At 47.7% G+C, this 16480-nt stretch overlaps 2 protein-coding genes across 2 annotated transcripts; one reads left to right on the top strand and one right to left on the bottom strand.

The window, feature by feature from the left end:
• Positions 1–237: 237 nt before the first annotated feature.
• LOC136502779 (uncharacterized) lies at positions 238–7386 on the bottom strand. Its single transcript, XM_066498026.1, has 12 exons — positions 7219–7386; positions 5716–6175; positions 4761–4911; positions 2874–2981; positions 2480–2763; positions 2315–2385; positions 2080–2152; positions 1898–1971; positions 1716–1785; positions 1166–1329; positions 1018–1090; positions 238–404 (listed from the first exon to the last, which is right to left on the bottom strand). The coding sequence occupies exons 1-12, from the start codon at positions 7384–7386 to the stop codon at positions 238–240; spliced, it is 1863 nt and encodes a 620-aa protein (XP_066354123.1).
• Positions 7387–14082: 6696 nt separating this feature from the next.
• Positions 14083–15502, top strand: LOC136503500 (predicted GPI-anchored protein 58). Its single transcript, XM_066498562.1, has 2 exons — positions 14083–14202; positions 15107–15502. Exons 1-2 carry the CDS (start codon positions 14083–14085, stop codon positions 15500–15502), a joined length of 516 nt encoding a protein of 171 aa, XP_066354659.1.
• The last annotated feature ends 978 nt before the right edge of the window (positions 15503–16480 follow it).

Here is a 16480-nt window from a genome sequence, read left to right as displayed (position 1 = left end):
CAAGACTTGCGACCACAACCAGAAGCCTGCCCGCATGCCATACAATGGCGCTAGAGACAACAACAGCAAGTAGCGAGTAAGAACCCACCACGTTGTAGTACAAGTCACAAATAACGATGAAATCCACACATGGACATGCCCATGGACACCCACACAGTGTTCTTGTCAAATGATCAGGATGATTTGTATCAGCAGGGATGCAACATCAGGGGTTGTGTGTGGAGACATGCTGCTCTCCTAGTCTTCCCTTGCCTTCTGTTGAAGCCGAGACAGCATGTTGGATGCCGCTGAGTCCCGTGCCTCGTGAGGCGTGATCTTCATGTCACCATCTGCACTCAAGTTGAAATCTAGGCCCGTAAGGTGGACACTGGCCTGGTACATATCTGCCAATATAGGAGTACAAATTGTAAAAGATCGAACATGTAGGAATTAAAAGCTATGAGAAAGTTTGCCCAACCAGCCGAGCTGGAGCAAAAAGAGATTCTGATTATATTTACCAGTGGACATTTGACTAATCCAATTTGTGATTAGGACATGGTTTCCAATATCGGCCGAAATCTCCTGATATTTCCGATATATACTCTTTATCCGTAGGTGCCCATAAGGAAATATCTATCTTTTTCGTACAAATTTTGTTTAAATTTATTTAAATTTACTTAAATTCAAATTAAATTTTATTTGAATTTAGTCCGATATTTCCGATATCCTGTTTACCCTCTTTATCTATGACCCCCGATAAATTTTAATTTCCGAAAATGAAAACCTTGGATTAGGATGTATATGTTCTAAGATCATGCATATAGTATGGTATAAGATCAACTTATGTAAGCACCTATCGGAGTCCAAGTTTAAAGGTAGCTTTATATGATAAATGTCACCCGCCATATGTGTGTCAGTTTTACAGTGCAAGACTGTGAAGCCTGAATTTAACTGCATTATTCTGATGCCAATATGGTCCAAGTACTCCATGCTACGGCATGCAGGAACTTGAAAAATCAGTGATTATCAACCACATACCACCAGTATCTGAAGGAAGTACTCTGTATCTTGGAAAAATCCAGTTGCTATCACGGCATATGTCATCCAGTTCCTGCAATGATTACTGTCAGACAGAGAATTGTAGAGGCAGTCATGATAATAATTTACATCATATGATGTTTCTTGCCTGGCATTTGTTGCGTACAAGTATGGCTTCTTTCAGTTTCTTCCCCTTTATGTTCATGGTTTGGCATCCTTCTCCAGAGCTAATTGGATTGGCAACTTCCATCATCTTCCAACTATTCTCATATTTCTTTAGAATTGACGTTACTTTAGGTGTCATCCCCGTTTCTGCAGATGGTTTGAAAATGATATGCATTGGTTTGATATAACTTGAAGGTGAAAGATTGAGGTTGATTAGCGACAATCATACAGTTGAAAAGATATGTTGATATATATAGGTCTACAGTTATTGTAGGGAAATTGAAGTAATCTTGCCAGTTGTCCTTGGGAGGCTCAATAATGTTCATGCACTTATATTCTGCAGCCTTGTTTGGATGGGATGGTGACGCTCAACTCCATCATTCGAGACTATTCTAAGCCTAAGTGTACAATGCCCTCGTGCTATGTTTAGTAACATCGTGGAATGGAAAGAGAAGTTGTTTGTCACATGATCATTTGATTTCACACTATTATTGTCCATTTTATATACATTTAGTTGTGAAAAGGTAAAATACCTGTCAAGATTGTTTGAATGTCCATTTCGTACTCAGCACTTCGATCTCCAAGCACAAAATGCTCACGAAGCTGAAACGTAGATAGACTAAGATGAGTACACAATAGCTTATCAAGGAAAAGAAGAATTAAGATCAACAAGCACCACTGTAACTTCAGAAATGAGTTGCAATAAGTAACATACTGTATCATCTCGCATCTTCTGAAGTAATTGTAGTGTCGCATACCTCTGAGCATTCATGTTACCTATGATGCCACCTGAAATGCAAATTGAAGTATACAGATTAAGATTTGGGAGCAACAATATGGAAGTAATCAATAATAGGGAAAAGAAATTTCTTTTTTCTGGGATAGGATTGTCCTTACCAGACTTTTCACTGACTTTCTCCTTTTGGTTTGTCAAGGCATGGTCGTTAATTACATGATCAACATCTGGTGTCTGAAAGATAATTAATTATTTAAGCTGAAGTATTTTTTAAAAAAGGAATTCTTTAAGTTGAAGTTTAACACATAAACTTGCATATATTAATTATTATTGAACTAGAAACATCACGCCTGATTTCAATGCATCTTTTTCTCAAGCTCATATAGAGTTCTTCACCGGAATGATATCTTGAGGCACATTTCGACTTTTAGAGTTGTTCTCTGCTCTGTTCTTGTCCATTTGGACACCTGAAATTAAGTGACTTTATCATAATGATGAGGAGAAACAACAATGGATCAGTAGAATCGAAGTAGTGAAGTACTATAACATCGATAGACTCACTGGCTTGTAGGTCTTCTGTCGGGCTCTGACAATCCCCATGCTCTGCGTAGGTAGCAACTTTAGTCTTGAAGGCTTCAAATTTTCTTTTGCAGTTGGTGTTGCTGTCTTTTATGTTTTTCCTCGTGCTGCAGTTGTTGGTGCCACTATCACCAACTGCTTTTACTACCTTCTTATTTTTCTTTGGAGTTGAAACGTCTGTGGTTATTTTTTTCATTTTAGACTTGCTATTACTGTTTACTTCTTGTTCCTTTGGCGTGCTCAGCGAAGAACCCAAAGGCCAGTCCCTGCAACATGTCAACAGTAATGTTTAATCATTAACCTAAAAGAGTTGTAAGAAGAACCATTTTGATAATGGTTTCATGCATAATCAGCTGAAATAAATCTTTATGTATACCTGTTCAGGATGTTTAAGAAGACCTCCTTATATGGTAGTAAATGATAGCAATCAACAACAGATGTCGTTCTTGGGTACGAACCACTTTCAAATATTGGACCACTCATCCTGTCAGATGAAAGGAATGAATACAATAGGGATAACTTTTATAAATTAATACGATTGAAAATTTGTGTATTAACACTAAGCAAAGCAACTCATTTAGGAGGGACAATCAACAAGCATTATATCCATACACATGAAACAATGTATCTTGAAATGGTTGGAGAGAGATTTAGAAAAGTAACCATTGCTGATATCTGTTATATGGTGGCTGTTATGGTTGCGAGGGAGGGAGGGGGCAGCCCAGGGGTCTTGCCCACGACTGAGCAAGAGAGAAGGCTTTTTCCTTCTATAATTCTTGCTTCATTAGATTGATACATCTCCTCTTCTTATATAGAGGGGCTTACTTGACCCCTAACAAAGCGATGCTTACCGACAGGCCAATGACATAGCCTAATCACCCCTTAATTCTCACCCAATCACTACTGCTAAACTTCTATATTAGTACCTGTTAATGGTGCACCTAGGATTCCCCTCAATTGGGCACCAATCTAGTCACTTTTCTGATTTGCTGCCTCTAACATTACACCCCTCCTAGACACAAGTAGCTCGTCCTCGAGTGCAACCTAACTTGCTGCCTCCAGAATATAAGGTGGACATCATCCACACATCGGAGCTGCAAGTGATGTACAGCCACCTAGATCCCATGGCGCAGTCTGGTGTGGGTGTCGAGACTTGGGAGTCAGCGACCAGCAGGTGCCCTCGTGGTGGCCAGTGGCGGTGCGTGCATACCTCTGACCCCAAGCCTTCTCCCGGCTAGATGGCTATTGGTCTGCGCCACATAGGGAAGAGATGAGGGCTTCTGATGGAGAACGACGAGGAGGGGTGCGCCTCCCCAAACCTCATCATTGCAGACTCTCAGTTCAATGCCCTCTTGGAAAATAGCATTTCCGCCGCCTATGGGAGGAAACACATGCCCAAGATCCCCGACGCAGCTAACGAGATCGAGGTCCTCTGTGCACTGGTGCGCAACTTGGAGGAGCCACGAATGTGTGTGGGTATGAATCAGCTACAGATCGTGCATCTCTCGCACCTGCCCATGCTCTAGGAGCCACGTGCAGCAACCTGCAGCCGCACTACCGCTAACACCTGACTGCTAAGCATCTTCCCCGCTGGCTCTTTCATGATGTTCGTCGGCTGCTCGATCTGCTGTAAAATCTCTCGCTCGGCTTGGATCTACTGGGCACCGGTTATGGTGGTAGTGGTGGTTGCCGATCGTCGGGATTCCATGGCCTCCAGACATGCCCAGAGAGACGCCACCTGTAGGGAGAGGACGGTCAGCGACTTGGCTACAGGATCCGACGGTGGCTCATCCGAACCTGGCACCACCGATACGAGATGTTATGGTGGCTATTATGGTTGCGAGGGAGAGAGGGGGCCGGCCAGGGGCCTTGCACACGGCCGAGCAAGAGAGAAGGCCTTTTCCTTCTAATTCTTGCTTGATAAGATTGGTACATCTTCTCTCCTTATATAGAGAGGCTTACTGGATCCCTAAGCAAGCCATCCTTATCAATAGGCCCATGACATAGCCCAATCACCCCATCATTCTCTCCCAATCACTCTTGCTAAGCATCTATATTAACACCTGCTAATGGTGCGCCTAGGATTCCACTAAATTGGGTCCCAATCTATCTGCTTTCCTGATTTGCTGCCTCAAAAGACATTAATCTTAGATATTAATGTAAGAAATTGGGGGCAAATCTAGCCACTTTCCTGACATAATGTACTTATTTGACTAGGTCTACAACATGCAATGGTACAAAGTAGGCATAGTGGAAAGCAAACCTTTGGATCACAGCATCTAAAGGCATTTCTTTAAGCTTGCTATCGACTGTCTGATCATAGTGCATAAGGAACAACATGGTAGTTGTCCCTTTATTACTCAGTGAGTACACCCGATGTTCTTCGATAAAACACAAATGTGTACGCTTCATACCTATTAAAACAAAAGTGTGTGAGACATACATGTTAAGACATACAAAAGATAGGAGCACAAGCATATACTTTGCAAAATAAATAAAAATCAAGCACACAATAATTCTGCTTCCCAAGAAACTTGTGTATCGAGCACACAATCAGGTGTAATTTCGAAAAGAAAATTGATTGCTATCAGCTCATGTACATAATCTAGTTAAGTTACTCTAGGACACGATTGGTTTGCTTCTCGGCCAAGCTTGGCTCGCTCTAGGCATCCATGGCCTAGAGCGAAAATAAATGCACTGAAAATGCAACCAATCTTTAAGGAAACGCTCTCCCGCGCGCTCGCCCGTGCGTGCGGCCATCAAAACATGGATTTTTTCCTCATGGGGCGAGCCAGGCCAGGGGGCGCCTTTTGCACGGAGCAAGCCGCGACACCCTAGACTAGGAAACCAATCACGTGTATATTGCATCTGGCGAGCAGTACATGCAACCAATCGTGCCCCTAATGTGCCAGTGGATGCAAGACCATATTAAATAATGTTTCAGTAGCAAACAACTTGTATAGAATCAAATTAAATGCGAGGAGCCAAACCACACCAGCTCGCCTAACTCCACAAAGTGACCATATTTTTTGCCCATGTGCTTGTGGGTGATGAACTACAATTCTACTACAAATTACTGACATGGACGTGTAGCCAGTAGCCACAATAATATGCTACATCCAATTGCTCTAATTATTAGAAAAGGAATAAGGGTGCACACATACAATGCACTGTAATTAAGTTGAAGCAGAAAACCGTAGAAGTGTGTTAGCACAAACCTGTTTTGCGCTCCACCTCTGAATATGCAATCCGCTGAAGCATGTATGGTTCAGAAGGAAGTGCCGTAGATTTAATACTCGACCCCTGCACCGATATGTCACTGCTGATATCTTTCTCAAATATCGACCAGACTCCCTTGGTTTTGGATCCATGCTCGACCAAGCATGCTTTCTTTGTTCGATTGAGAAGCAGAACAGCGACCTTGGAGATCGGCCACATGATCATCTCGGGGGAGTCCTTGGTGGGGTCGAGCGCCTCAGCAATGTCGCAGGCGTCGATGATTGCCTTGTCAGTAACCGAGAGCCCCGCCGCCCCTACTACGACGTTCAGGTACATGAGTAGATTCTTGTTGCTGACGGTGAGGGAAGCGGACATGGAGAACCGGTCGGGGCTCGCAAACTGGAGCTGCGGGAACTGCTTCCGGTGGTAGTAGTTGTACAAGAGAACCGTCGCATGGACCTGCGCAACCACAAAAACAATCGCCGACGAGTTATTGAAAAAACAAAAGCGAAGCCCCAAGCACGAAACAAATAAGCCGCAATAAGCTCGATATGATATGATGCAGCCGTGAGGAAAGCCGCAGCTCGATCGGCAATTGGAAAAAAAAAAAGGAGAAAGAAGAAAAAAAAGTGTGTGACCAACGTTAAGAGCTCAAGGCCCTGTTTGGGTGCTTTGAAATTTTATGCACCTGAAAATACAATACATCTGTAATTTGATGTGCACAAGAAAACCCAAGGAAAAACAAATGAATTTTACAACCATGGGAACTGTTATTTTTGTTGGATATAAGGAATGCAGTTCCTTGTCCGGCCTGCCTACTCCAGATCCGGCTTCCCCATCCTCGACCCTCAGAACCCGCTGTGCTCTGGCGGCATCCCGGCAACCAGGCAGACCCCATGGACACTGCCACATCGTTACCCTTGACCCTGAGTGCCGCTACCGCTACATGCTCCACACTACACGCACTCTCGAGTACCTCAGCCTCCTCGCACATGCCGTCGCCGCGGACCCGGTGTCATCATCGGCCTCGCACAGGCAGGGGACGCAAGAGACGTGGAGAGCCGGAGAGTGAAGATGGAACCGACGTGCCGGATCGAGGCCCGAGGGTGAGCCGCTGGCACGGCCAGGCCACGAGGGGCCGATCCGCCAAAGGGCGAACAGCGGCTGCCAAGCTCCCGAGCCCGAGCCTGCCCAGTGTGGCGCTGCCTCGTGACCGCCTGGCCTCCTTAGCCGTGGCCCTTGGAGTTGGAGCGCCGCCGCCAAGTTCGATTGAGGTCGCCCGTGGCCGGATCGGGAGATCTGGAGTGCTGAGCTTTGCTTCTGCTTTGCGGACGGATGACTCTTGCGACCCAAATCCACCGTAAGCACGTAGCGACCACGAGGTGTTCGCGCGACCCAAATCCATGCTCCGTCCTCCGTTCCTCAACCTCAATCGACCCTCCCCTCCAGGAAACCCCACCGCGAAAAGGAGCAATATATGGGTCAAGAACAAGCTTGCTCACCTGACGTGCCACGGCTTCCTGAGTCTCCGGCGACAGGGCCTCCTCCCGGTCCACCTGCCCGAGCGGCAGCACCGGCACCACGAGGTGCTCCACCAACAGCTCCACCGCCTCCTCCAGCTGCACCACCGGTACCTCGCTGCCACTGGCGCCGCGTCTTTCTTCCTCCATCACCGGAACCCAAGCACTGTCCCGCGCCGCCTCTGCTAGGGTTTTGCGCCGCGGGGGTTGTTGGGGCTTTCTGGGAGGCCGCTGTTTCCGACAAGAGCAGGGACTGGACTGGGATCGTGCAGGGTGGGAGCCGTGGGGGCGGAAAAGGAAAACGGTGGATGCGCGGACAGCGCAGACGAGCGAGATCCGCCGTCCAACACGGTACTTGGTGGATCGCAGGCTGTCGAGATGTGTGTGTCACGGTGAGTTGGCCGCGGCGAAAGGCTGGCTGGCTTGCTAGCCTTGTGCTTGCGACTGGGGTACGACTGTACGAGGGTCCTGACTGGATTCTAGTACCGGTAACAGGCTTTTGTGAGTTGCCGCTGCAGGTTCAACGGATCACTATTGGACGGGCTCAGGTAGTCAGGTACGGTGGACGGGTTGCGCTGCAACGCCTGGCTTTTGAGTTTTGAGGGCACGTACAACAGGCCTGGCTTTTGAGTTTTGTACATTTGCAAAAAGCACCCTCGTGAACAGGAATCGAATGGAGGTCGTCGTCTCACGAGGCGACGATGACGGCTCGTGCTCCTAGGCATACTCGTCGTCTCGGGATCCACCGGCGGCATGCGCAAGATGCAAAGATGCGTGCCAAAATCACCGAGGCGAACTCATGTTGCCAGTTTGGACCCCGCACCCACGTCGCTCTCCAGGGCGGCTCAGGCTGCTCGTCCCCTCCCTGCCACCGGAGGCTGTCCTCCCCGGCCAATTGTCCTCGCCGCCGCCGGAGCATGATGCCAGAAGTTGTGCAGTTGCAAGGATGGCGGCGGCGAGGCCTTCCCTACCTTTCTTTTTTCCCTCCTCTCTACGGATGGCGACCATGTCGCGACAGCAGCAGCAGCTCGCTCCCAGCATCCCACAACGCCTCCTTCGCCGGATCCAGTGTTCCTGTGGCCAGAACTAGCGTGGCCGGCTCTCGGCGGCAGCACCCCCCCCCCCCCACCCTGTCCACCTCTACACTACACTTCTCCGGCGGCCATGGCTAGAGGGCACGGAGAGGCGAATCTCGGCTCACCAGGACCGGGTTGGGCGCGGTGGACACGTAGACGCCTAGGTGGGGCGGGCCGGCGGCATGGCAGGGGGCATCGATGCAGTGCCGGTCAAGCGGGACGTCGGTCTGGGCGCTGCGACCACGTGCGGCCTGGTCATGGCGGACACGGACGCGGAGGCCTGTGCGCGGTAGGCGGTGGTGCGGCAGCGTGCATCGGCGCCAGCCTTGATTGTGGCTAGCTGATGTAGAGGGTTTCAGCCTGTCATTACTATAGATTGATTTATCACTGTCGTCAATTTCACTATCGTAGCGACAGAAGCGACGGTGTGGTACTTGCATCGTCTATTGGAACGATAGCAAGGCCTCCTAGTACTAAAACCGGCAGTTCAGACTTCTACCACCAACAGGTTAACGATAGATGCGGCAGTGGTATTGGGGTTGGATTTCCTCCGTCGCATAAAAAGCCAGGCCGACTAGGATACGCATTTTGCCCGCCAGCCGTAAAGTAGCGTTTGGTCAACCGGCCGTAAATTTAGCATGAGTGTTGAATTGCCTCAACTTCCAAGGCCGTCAAATCACCATTACTTTCGCTGCCTGAAGCCTAAGAGACACGTACCCACTGCTCTACATATACTTCAAGCCCGGTGCCCTCTGACACGACCCATCTTCTTCATCTATCATTCTCTTCTCTTCCAATCTACAAATAAAATGTCGGACAACCCCGTCAAGTTTCCAAGTAGCCTATCGTTCAGCAAGGACGAATTGCCTTCCCACCACTCCTCCGAGGAGAACGTCTCCTCCAACGATGTGATGGCTGATTATAGTCCTCCGTGAAGCTCCGAGAACGAGGGCCCAGAGGAGGAGGACAACGATGACGCTGACGCCAACGCCAAAGACGACGACTCCGACTCCGACTCTGACTTCACCTCGCCTCCTCCCAAGAGAGCGAGGCGAGCACGATCCTCTCTGCGAGAGGATCATATATTTAGATTAAGTTGTTTATAGTTAGTATAAGTAGTTTCAATAGTTTTGGTAAGTTATCTTGCTTCCAGACGAGTACAATCATATACTCGTCCAAATTGTATCTATATGTTAGATATATATAATCAATCAATGAAAAAAAATCTATTCGCACAGATTTGATCTCTTTAGTGCCAATTTTTTTTATATTAAATGCAAAGCAAGTTCTTTCCAACACTACTTCCAAAATGCCAGTGCACGGATTTGATCTCTCTACGAATGTTTTTTAATTTTTCTATATATTTGTGAACGAAAACAAAAAAAACTGTCACGTATGGTTGCCGTTGTTTCTAGGAAAATCTAAAAGCAGTTTAACCGCTGACAATCGCCGCATTATAGTATTGGATTAGCGTGGCAATGGTCGGCTTAATACGGACACTGTTTAACTTATCCCATGCCGTCCATTCTCGCTACCGATCAATCTACACCGTCCGTTTGGCAACAAACCTAGATGTGCCCAGCCCATTCCCAACTCCCCTCGGGTCCTGTTGGAGCCTTGGCAGTGGTTCGAACAACTAAAAAAACCTCAATATGAATCCATTAGTTCTCCCCACCCGTTGTTGCTTCATCTTCATTCTGCCCACCCGTTGCTTCATCTTCATTTTGACCCGTCGCCTCAAGCACCTTGCATTGTCATCGTGGATAACACCCCATGAAGGTTAGATGGATTTGGTCACCCCTGTTTGCATTTGGTTCCAATTGGTTTTGGTTTTGGTCTCAGTTTTGTTCATATTAGGAATTTCGTCATTGCAACAGATGTCTTACTTCGAAAGAATCCATTTCAATGTGAGCAACCTTGCGTTTTAGCGGCTAGGGGTGGCACCAGGACCCAAATGATGTTGTTTGCTACTTGGGGATAGAGCATTCACCCGGACCGACTATTGATTGTTGAAGCCGCTATTCGTCACCTTCTCAGACCACAAAATTTTATAAGAATCGTTAGAGACCCTGTTGATGGAGAGATTTTTGTGCTTTGCAGCACTAGACACGAAGTGGACATACTTTACAGATATAATGTGTCCACAGACGGAGATGCTATCATCTTTGCTACGGTTCACTACCTCTGGCTTTCGGGACCGCATCAACCAATTGAGTATCTTAGCAACTGCCAACCCATCTGACATTAAGTCTTAGAATTTGTGAAACTTTTTTGTTAATGAAGTTTATATGTACTGATGAAACCTCTGGATTAGTATGTATGAGTACTACATAATCGTTGAACTATTACTTCGGTTGAACTGTTAATTGAATCTGTTGGTCTTGATTGTGGTTCACGTGTACACCTCTATGTAAGCACAGAGGATCCAAAATAGGCCTTCTTCTATAGGCGGATAGTACCCTGAACCGCCAGTGACACAGCATTTCATCTTGGAGGGAGTGTGAGGGTTTTCAAGGACATTTTGGCGCCTTGGCGGGAGGCAAAAGCATAGACAAAAGACCTAGGCCGACCTCTTCACTCAGAGTGTGCAACACTTTCAACCCTGGCTGCTCCATGGGTACATCTAGCTCCAACTCCTCCCAGTGTTCGGCACCATCCCAGGGCACCATCGCAAGAAGAACACTGGCTTCCAGGGGAGGAGGCTACAACAGGAGGGGGCTGCCCATCCCATGCCGTGTTGAGAACCACCCCTACGCATACTAGCCACCACTTTTGTGTCGCTACGGCTTGAAGACACCTCGGTGGATTTCATGGAGTGATGGAAACCCAGGACGTCGGTACCACAGATGCTGCAGGGCAAATAATGTAAATCGATTTCTTTCTTGTTCATTCTATTTTCACAATGCAAATGCTGAAATCCCGCTGTACTTATGGAATTTGGTTTTTTCGTAGCCCAACTTAGATTGCGGGTTCTCTAAGTGGCACGATCCCCCATATGAAAAATTTCTAAGGACTTTGATTTTGGATTTACGTAACAAGATTTCAGAGCTAAAGGCAAAGGCCAATGTTACAACAAATGAAGAACATCTACAAGAGGAGGAAGAGATTATGCCACAGATTGAAGAAATGGCTAGGGTTCCAACGAAGAAGATGGAAGATTTTGTACCTTTGAAAAAGAAATGTGGTTTCTGTTCTTGTTTCACCTATTTTGTGCTTACCTTAGTTCTTGGTATGTTCATTGGCAAGTTGCTTAATTCATCACAGTAGATTCAAGTATCAATTCTTGTATCCGACTGAAATCTGTCACTTTTATACAACTATTGTTGAACTAAATCCAAGGTCATTAACCAGGTGTTCAATTTATTGAACCGTAAATGATAGTAGATCCAAGTATCAATTGATGAGTCGGACTGAAATCTAACACTTTTGTACAACTATTGTTGAACTAAATGCAAGGTGATTAACCAGGTGTTCAATTTATTGAACTATTAATGATAGTAGATCCAAGTATCAATTGATGTGTTCGAGGCATCCTACTTCCCTGGACACTAGGCCCTGGTACAGGGGCAACCAATTTATTGAACTGTATATACACTCTCCTACAGTCCTACCACACCTTCCTCCCATCCATTCCCCACTCTGCTCCCTTGCTCTGCTTCACCCTGCTAGCGTTGGATGAAAGGTAGCCTCTAGCGTGCTCACTGCTCCTTCACCTCCAACCTCGCTGGCGCACAAATCTTCATCACGCCGTCCCTACTCTGCTCCATCTGAATATAAGGTAACTGCACTGGATCTACTCCTTCACCTCCAACCTAGCTACAGTAATTTTGTTGGATCTGTAGATAAAAATACATCTTCTCGTTCTAGAGTTTGTGGCCTTGTATATCTATGGAGTGCAGCTTGTGAGCCTTATTGTCCTCAGTATTGGTTCATCGAATCAGTGCTTTGTGAACAAAGTCAATGAGCTAAATGAAAGTGTACCAATGGATGTGGATAGGGTTGTAGTGGTCAAGGCTCGGGATGACATGGAGATTGACAACGATCCTGTGGAGGCCGAAAACGATCTGCGGGATCTTAGAGTTTCACAACGATCCCATGGAGGTCGACTAGGATCTTGATTAATTATGCAACCAATGATGTACATATGATGGCCTTTTAACTTTTGCATAGTGTTGGCATAATTAGTATTTGCATTTTAGCATTCGGCATGCTTGTTAACTTGGTAGTGTCTACCTACTTATTCGGTATGAATGTATGGAACTCATGTTGGATTCCTTTCAATCTGAGAGTACTGGTATTGTGCTTTCCTTATGTTTTCTAAGTGCGCATTTTGGCTTTGTTTCAATGTAAATTTGTGTGCCTTATTATTCACCATCGAACTCAAGTTGGCTTCCTTTCAATCTGAGTAATGAAACTATGCTTTTCTTAGTTTTCTAAGTGCGTAGTTTCGCTTTGTTTCAATGCCAAAGTTAAGATTGTGTGCCTTAGTGTTCATCACCATATCATATAGAGGTCTCCGGGTGGTAATAGGACCTAGCCACCGATGATGGTACTGTGCATTCACCGCCGCTTAGTTGTAAAATTTCAAGTCCCGCATTTGAACCCACCCACGCAAAACTGATTAAAGTTTGATTCTTGCATGCCGTAAAAGTTACGCAGAGAGCAAGCAACCCTGACTCCAACATCCCCCCTAACCCCCCCCCCCCCCCGCACCCCTCCACTCTGCCGCCACCCTCCCTCACCCACACACACATAGCTTTTCTTTTCCTCATTGATGTTGTTTGTCATCGCCGCTCCTGCTCATCAGCACTACTCAACTCTTGCTCTGCGCCGGTGCACATCGCCAGATTGCCTACACAGATCCACTGACGAATGAGCTACTGCTATCACCGACGTTGCCACTCATGCTCACTGCCGCTAGATCCAAAGGCAAGTGTAATAAGGCCTTACTTGCATCGTTGTCCCTTCTCCTCGAAACTCATCTCCTTACTAATGTTTATTGATGCAATTCCATGGTAGGACAGCCTCATCTCTTTGGCTGGTGGTGTCCTTCCAGATGAAGGAGGCCCCCAACATGAGGAACGCAGTTGATAGCCTTTCAAACGATGTGCTTGCTAACAACTTCCGCTACCTCCCCTCCCAGTACTTGTCCTGCTACAAGTGTGTCTGTCGCTCCTGGAAGCACGTCATCTCTGACTCCTATCAACGTAAGAAGCTTTCACAGTCTAAAATCGGCTTGTCCTATGGGAACTGGTCCAAGGGCAATCGCCACTACACCAGCATCACCGATCAATGGTCCTCCTTGTCCTTCTTGCCCTTCCCCTTCAAAAAGTACTAGTCTCAGATTGTTGTAGCGGCCTCGTCCTTTGCTAGTGTGCTGGGCCTGATCGATTACGTCGCTATGTTGTCTGCAATCCAGCGATGCTCAAATGGCATGTACTGCCGCATAACATCCGTTCTGTTGGTCAGGCTCGCTTAGGTTTTGACCCAACATCCTCACACTTTCATGTGATTGAATTTGTTGAGGTGGAGGTTGCGTGCGTAGGTGTGGAGATCTACTCATCTAAAACTACAACATGGATCTTTAAGGAATCTAAATGGGGGCGATGGTAGTATTGTTCTATGTTCAAAATTGAGAAGTGTTTTTCTTAATGGTTTTATGCACATGCTTGAGTGCTGCACCGAGCACGGTGTCGAGCGGCAGCACACGGCGCTGTACAAGCCGCAGCTGAACGGCGTCATCTTGCAGCAGAACTAGACTATCATCACCATGGCGCACGGTCTGCTGAAGAGCCAGAACATGCTGGCGATGTTCTGGCGCGAGGCGGTAGCCACCGCAATCTTCCTGCTGAACGGGGTGCCCACCAAGGGCGTCTACAGGATTGACACCGTATGAGGCCTCGCATGAGAGCAGGCCAGATGTCCACTTCTTGCACACTTTCGGGTGCTTGGCGTATGTCGACAAAGCCCCACTTGAAGAAGCTCGACGACCACAGCACTTCGGTTGTCTTCATCGGCTATGAGCCAGGCGCCAAGGCGTTGTGCTTCTATGACCAAGCAACTCATTGCGCCGTCGTGTCCAGGGACGCGGTCTTCAACAAGCTGATGTCCTAGAGCTAGAAGGATGACGGTGAGGACTTGGAGGTCGGTGCGGTGCGCGATGGAGCTGGGCACCGGCCGCGTCGATGCCGACACCACCGTAGACGCACCAGCGAGCCTGGGCGCTCCCATGGCAGGCATACAAAACCTTAAGTTCTAACAAATTAAACTTCCTCTAAGGCTCTTGCCATATCCACATTCTACTAAAGATATTCTAATTTTTCAATAGTAAACATGCTAAATAGCTAAATTTACATTCAATTTGGAAGAAAATATCAAGCGGCTTACAGGAGGACAAAAAATGTAAATAAAATCGTAGTTTTTCTAATGATTTTTTCTAACCAATTTTCCTTACTAAAGAGTGTGCCACTAGCTGTCTTTTTTGTCTAACAATCAAGCAAAATGCCAGACTACCAAACTACAGGGTAGTAATTTCTTAAATTCCTATCTTTGCCGAGTGCCGAATCAGTGGGCACTCGGCAAAGACATTTCAAAAAAAATTGAATCTTTGCCGAGCGCCGTGTCAGGGGCACTCGGCAAAGTATTTTCCAAAAAAAAACTTTGCCAAGTGCCAGATCTGGGACACTCGGTAAAGAATTTTTTTAAAAAAAAACCTTCTTTGCCGAGTGCTAGGCCAGGTGACACTCGGCAAAGAGGTGGTTAAAAAAATTAAAAAAACCTTTGCCGAGTGCCAGATCGGGGGCACTCCGCAAAGGGGGGATTTAACCCCGCCGGCTGGGCCGGCCCACACACCCCGCACACATGCACGCGCCCCCGCCCGCGCCGGCGCCGCCGACGCCCGCGCCGCCCGGCCGCCCGACTGCCCACGCCGCCCGCGCGCCCACATGCCCGTGCCACCGCGACGCCAGGCCACCCGCGCCGCCACCGCCCGCGCCGCCCGGCTACCCGCGTGCCCGCGCCACCGCGACGCTAGGCCGCCCGCGCGCCCGCCAGCCACCGGGTCGCCGCCGATGCCGCGCGCCGCCTCCCTTCCCCACACCGTGGACCGCCCCGCCCCGACGCCGCCCATGCCCGACCCCGTTCCCGACTCCGGCGACCGTGACCCCGACCCCGACGCCGCCCGCCCCTAGCCCCGGCGCCTGTCAGGTATGCCCTCTCTCTTGTTGTTGTCGTGGTAGTGATAGTTGTAGTAGTAGTGCTTGTGGTAGTAGTAGTATTAGAAGTAGTGGTAGTAGTAGTAGAACTAGTGGTAGTAGTAGTAGCAATAGTGGAAGTAGTAGTAGAAGTAGTGGTACTACTTGGATATATTCTTCTACATGGATTGATATCCAAACTACATGGCTTTTCTTGAGACATATGTGCTTGTCGGCCATCATGCCATTGTTTTTTGTAGGTTTTGGAAACCTCACCGTGCAGGGGAGGTTCTGCTGAATTTTTTTAAATGACAGTTTTTTGTTCCATTTTTGTAGACAAGAGCCCGTCGGAGCCGAGTCGGAGTTCCCGTCGCCGTGCCGGTCTGCCTGCACTGCATCGCCTCGCCACTGCACCGACCCGCCATGGCCCTGCTAACCTGACTCCGCCGCCACCCTAGGTATAACCTCTCTTTCCGTATCATGGTCGTAGATCGCGTAACCCAGTTAGACGTCTCCCGTTCGAAAGAGATACAGTTGGAGGTATGTAGATCTTTGCATATCTATGACCGTATCTATTTTGGATTGTCTATGTTTTTTGGACAACCCGCGGATGCATAGATGGGTTAATTTCCATGGTCTGCTCCGGTCCGAGATAGTGTTTCAGCATCACCTCCCTGTTGTTCTCCGGATACGCACTCTTCTTTGGCAGGACGTGTATTTGGAGAACAGTGGGGAGGTGTTGCCGAAATTCTATCTCGGATAGGAGTAGAGCATGGAAACTAACCTCATCTATGCATCCACGGGTGGGATTATGACCTATCCTCACTTATTATACAGTAGGAACACCATGTAGATGCAATTTATGGTTACATTACTCGTTGATACATATGTTAGAGGATGGATGACCGTTAGTGGATGTACACGGGCTGGAGAAGTCAGAGTGATTACACCACGGAATGGATGAACAAGACCGAT

The sequence above is a fragment of the Miscanthus floridulus genome, chromosome 14, assembly GCF_019320115.1.
Source record: "Miscanthus floridulus cultivar M001 chromosome 14, ASM1932011v1, whole genome shotgun sequence".
Classification (NCBI taxonomy): Eukaryota; Viridiplantae; Streptophyta; class Magnoliopsida; order Poales; family Poaceae; genus Miscanthus; species Miscanthus floridulus.
This window is presented reverse-complemented; position numbering and strand designations above follow the sequence as displayed.

Excerpts from the sequence above, each read along its gene's own strand:
- LOC136502779 (XM_066498026.1), bottom strand. The coding sequence starts at position 7,386 with ATGGAGGAAGAAAGACGCGGCGCCAGTGGCAGCGAGGTACCGGTGGTG. Across the intron at positions 4,912-5,715 it reads AGAGGTGGAGCGCAAAACAG|GTATGAAGCGTACACATTTG; the intron begins GTTTGTGCTAAC and ends TTGTTTTAATAG. Across the intron at positions 2,153-2,314 it reads TGCCTCAAGATATCATTCCG|ACACCAGATGTTGATCATGT; the intron begins GTGAAGAACTCT and ends ATTATCTTTCAG.
- LOC136503500 (XM_066498562.1), top strand. The coding sequence starts at position 14,083 with ATGGCGCACGGTCTGCTGAAGAGCCAGAACATGCTGGCGATGTTCTGG. Across the intron at positions 14,203-15,106 it reads GCGTCTACAGGATTGACACC|ATCGGGGGCACTCCGCAAAG; the intron begins GTATGAGGCCTC and ends GCCGAGTGCCAG.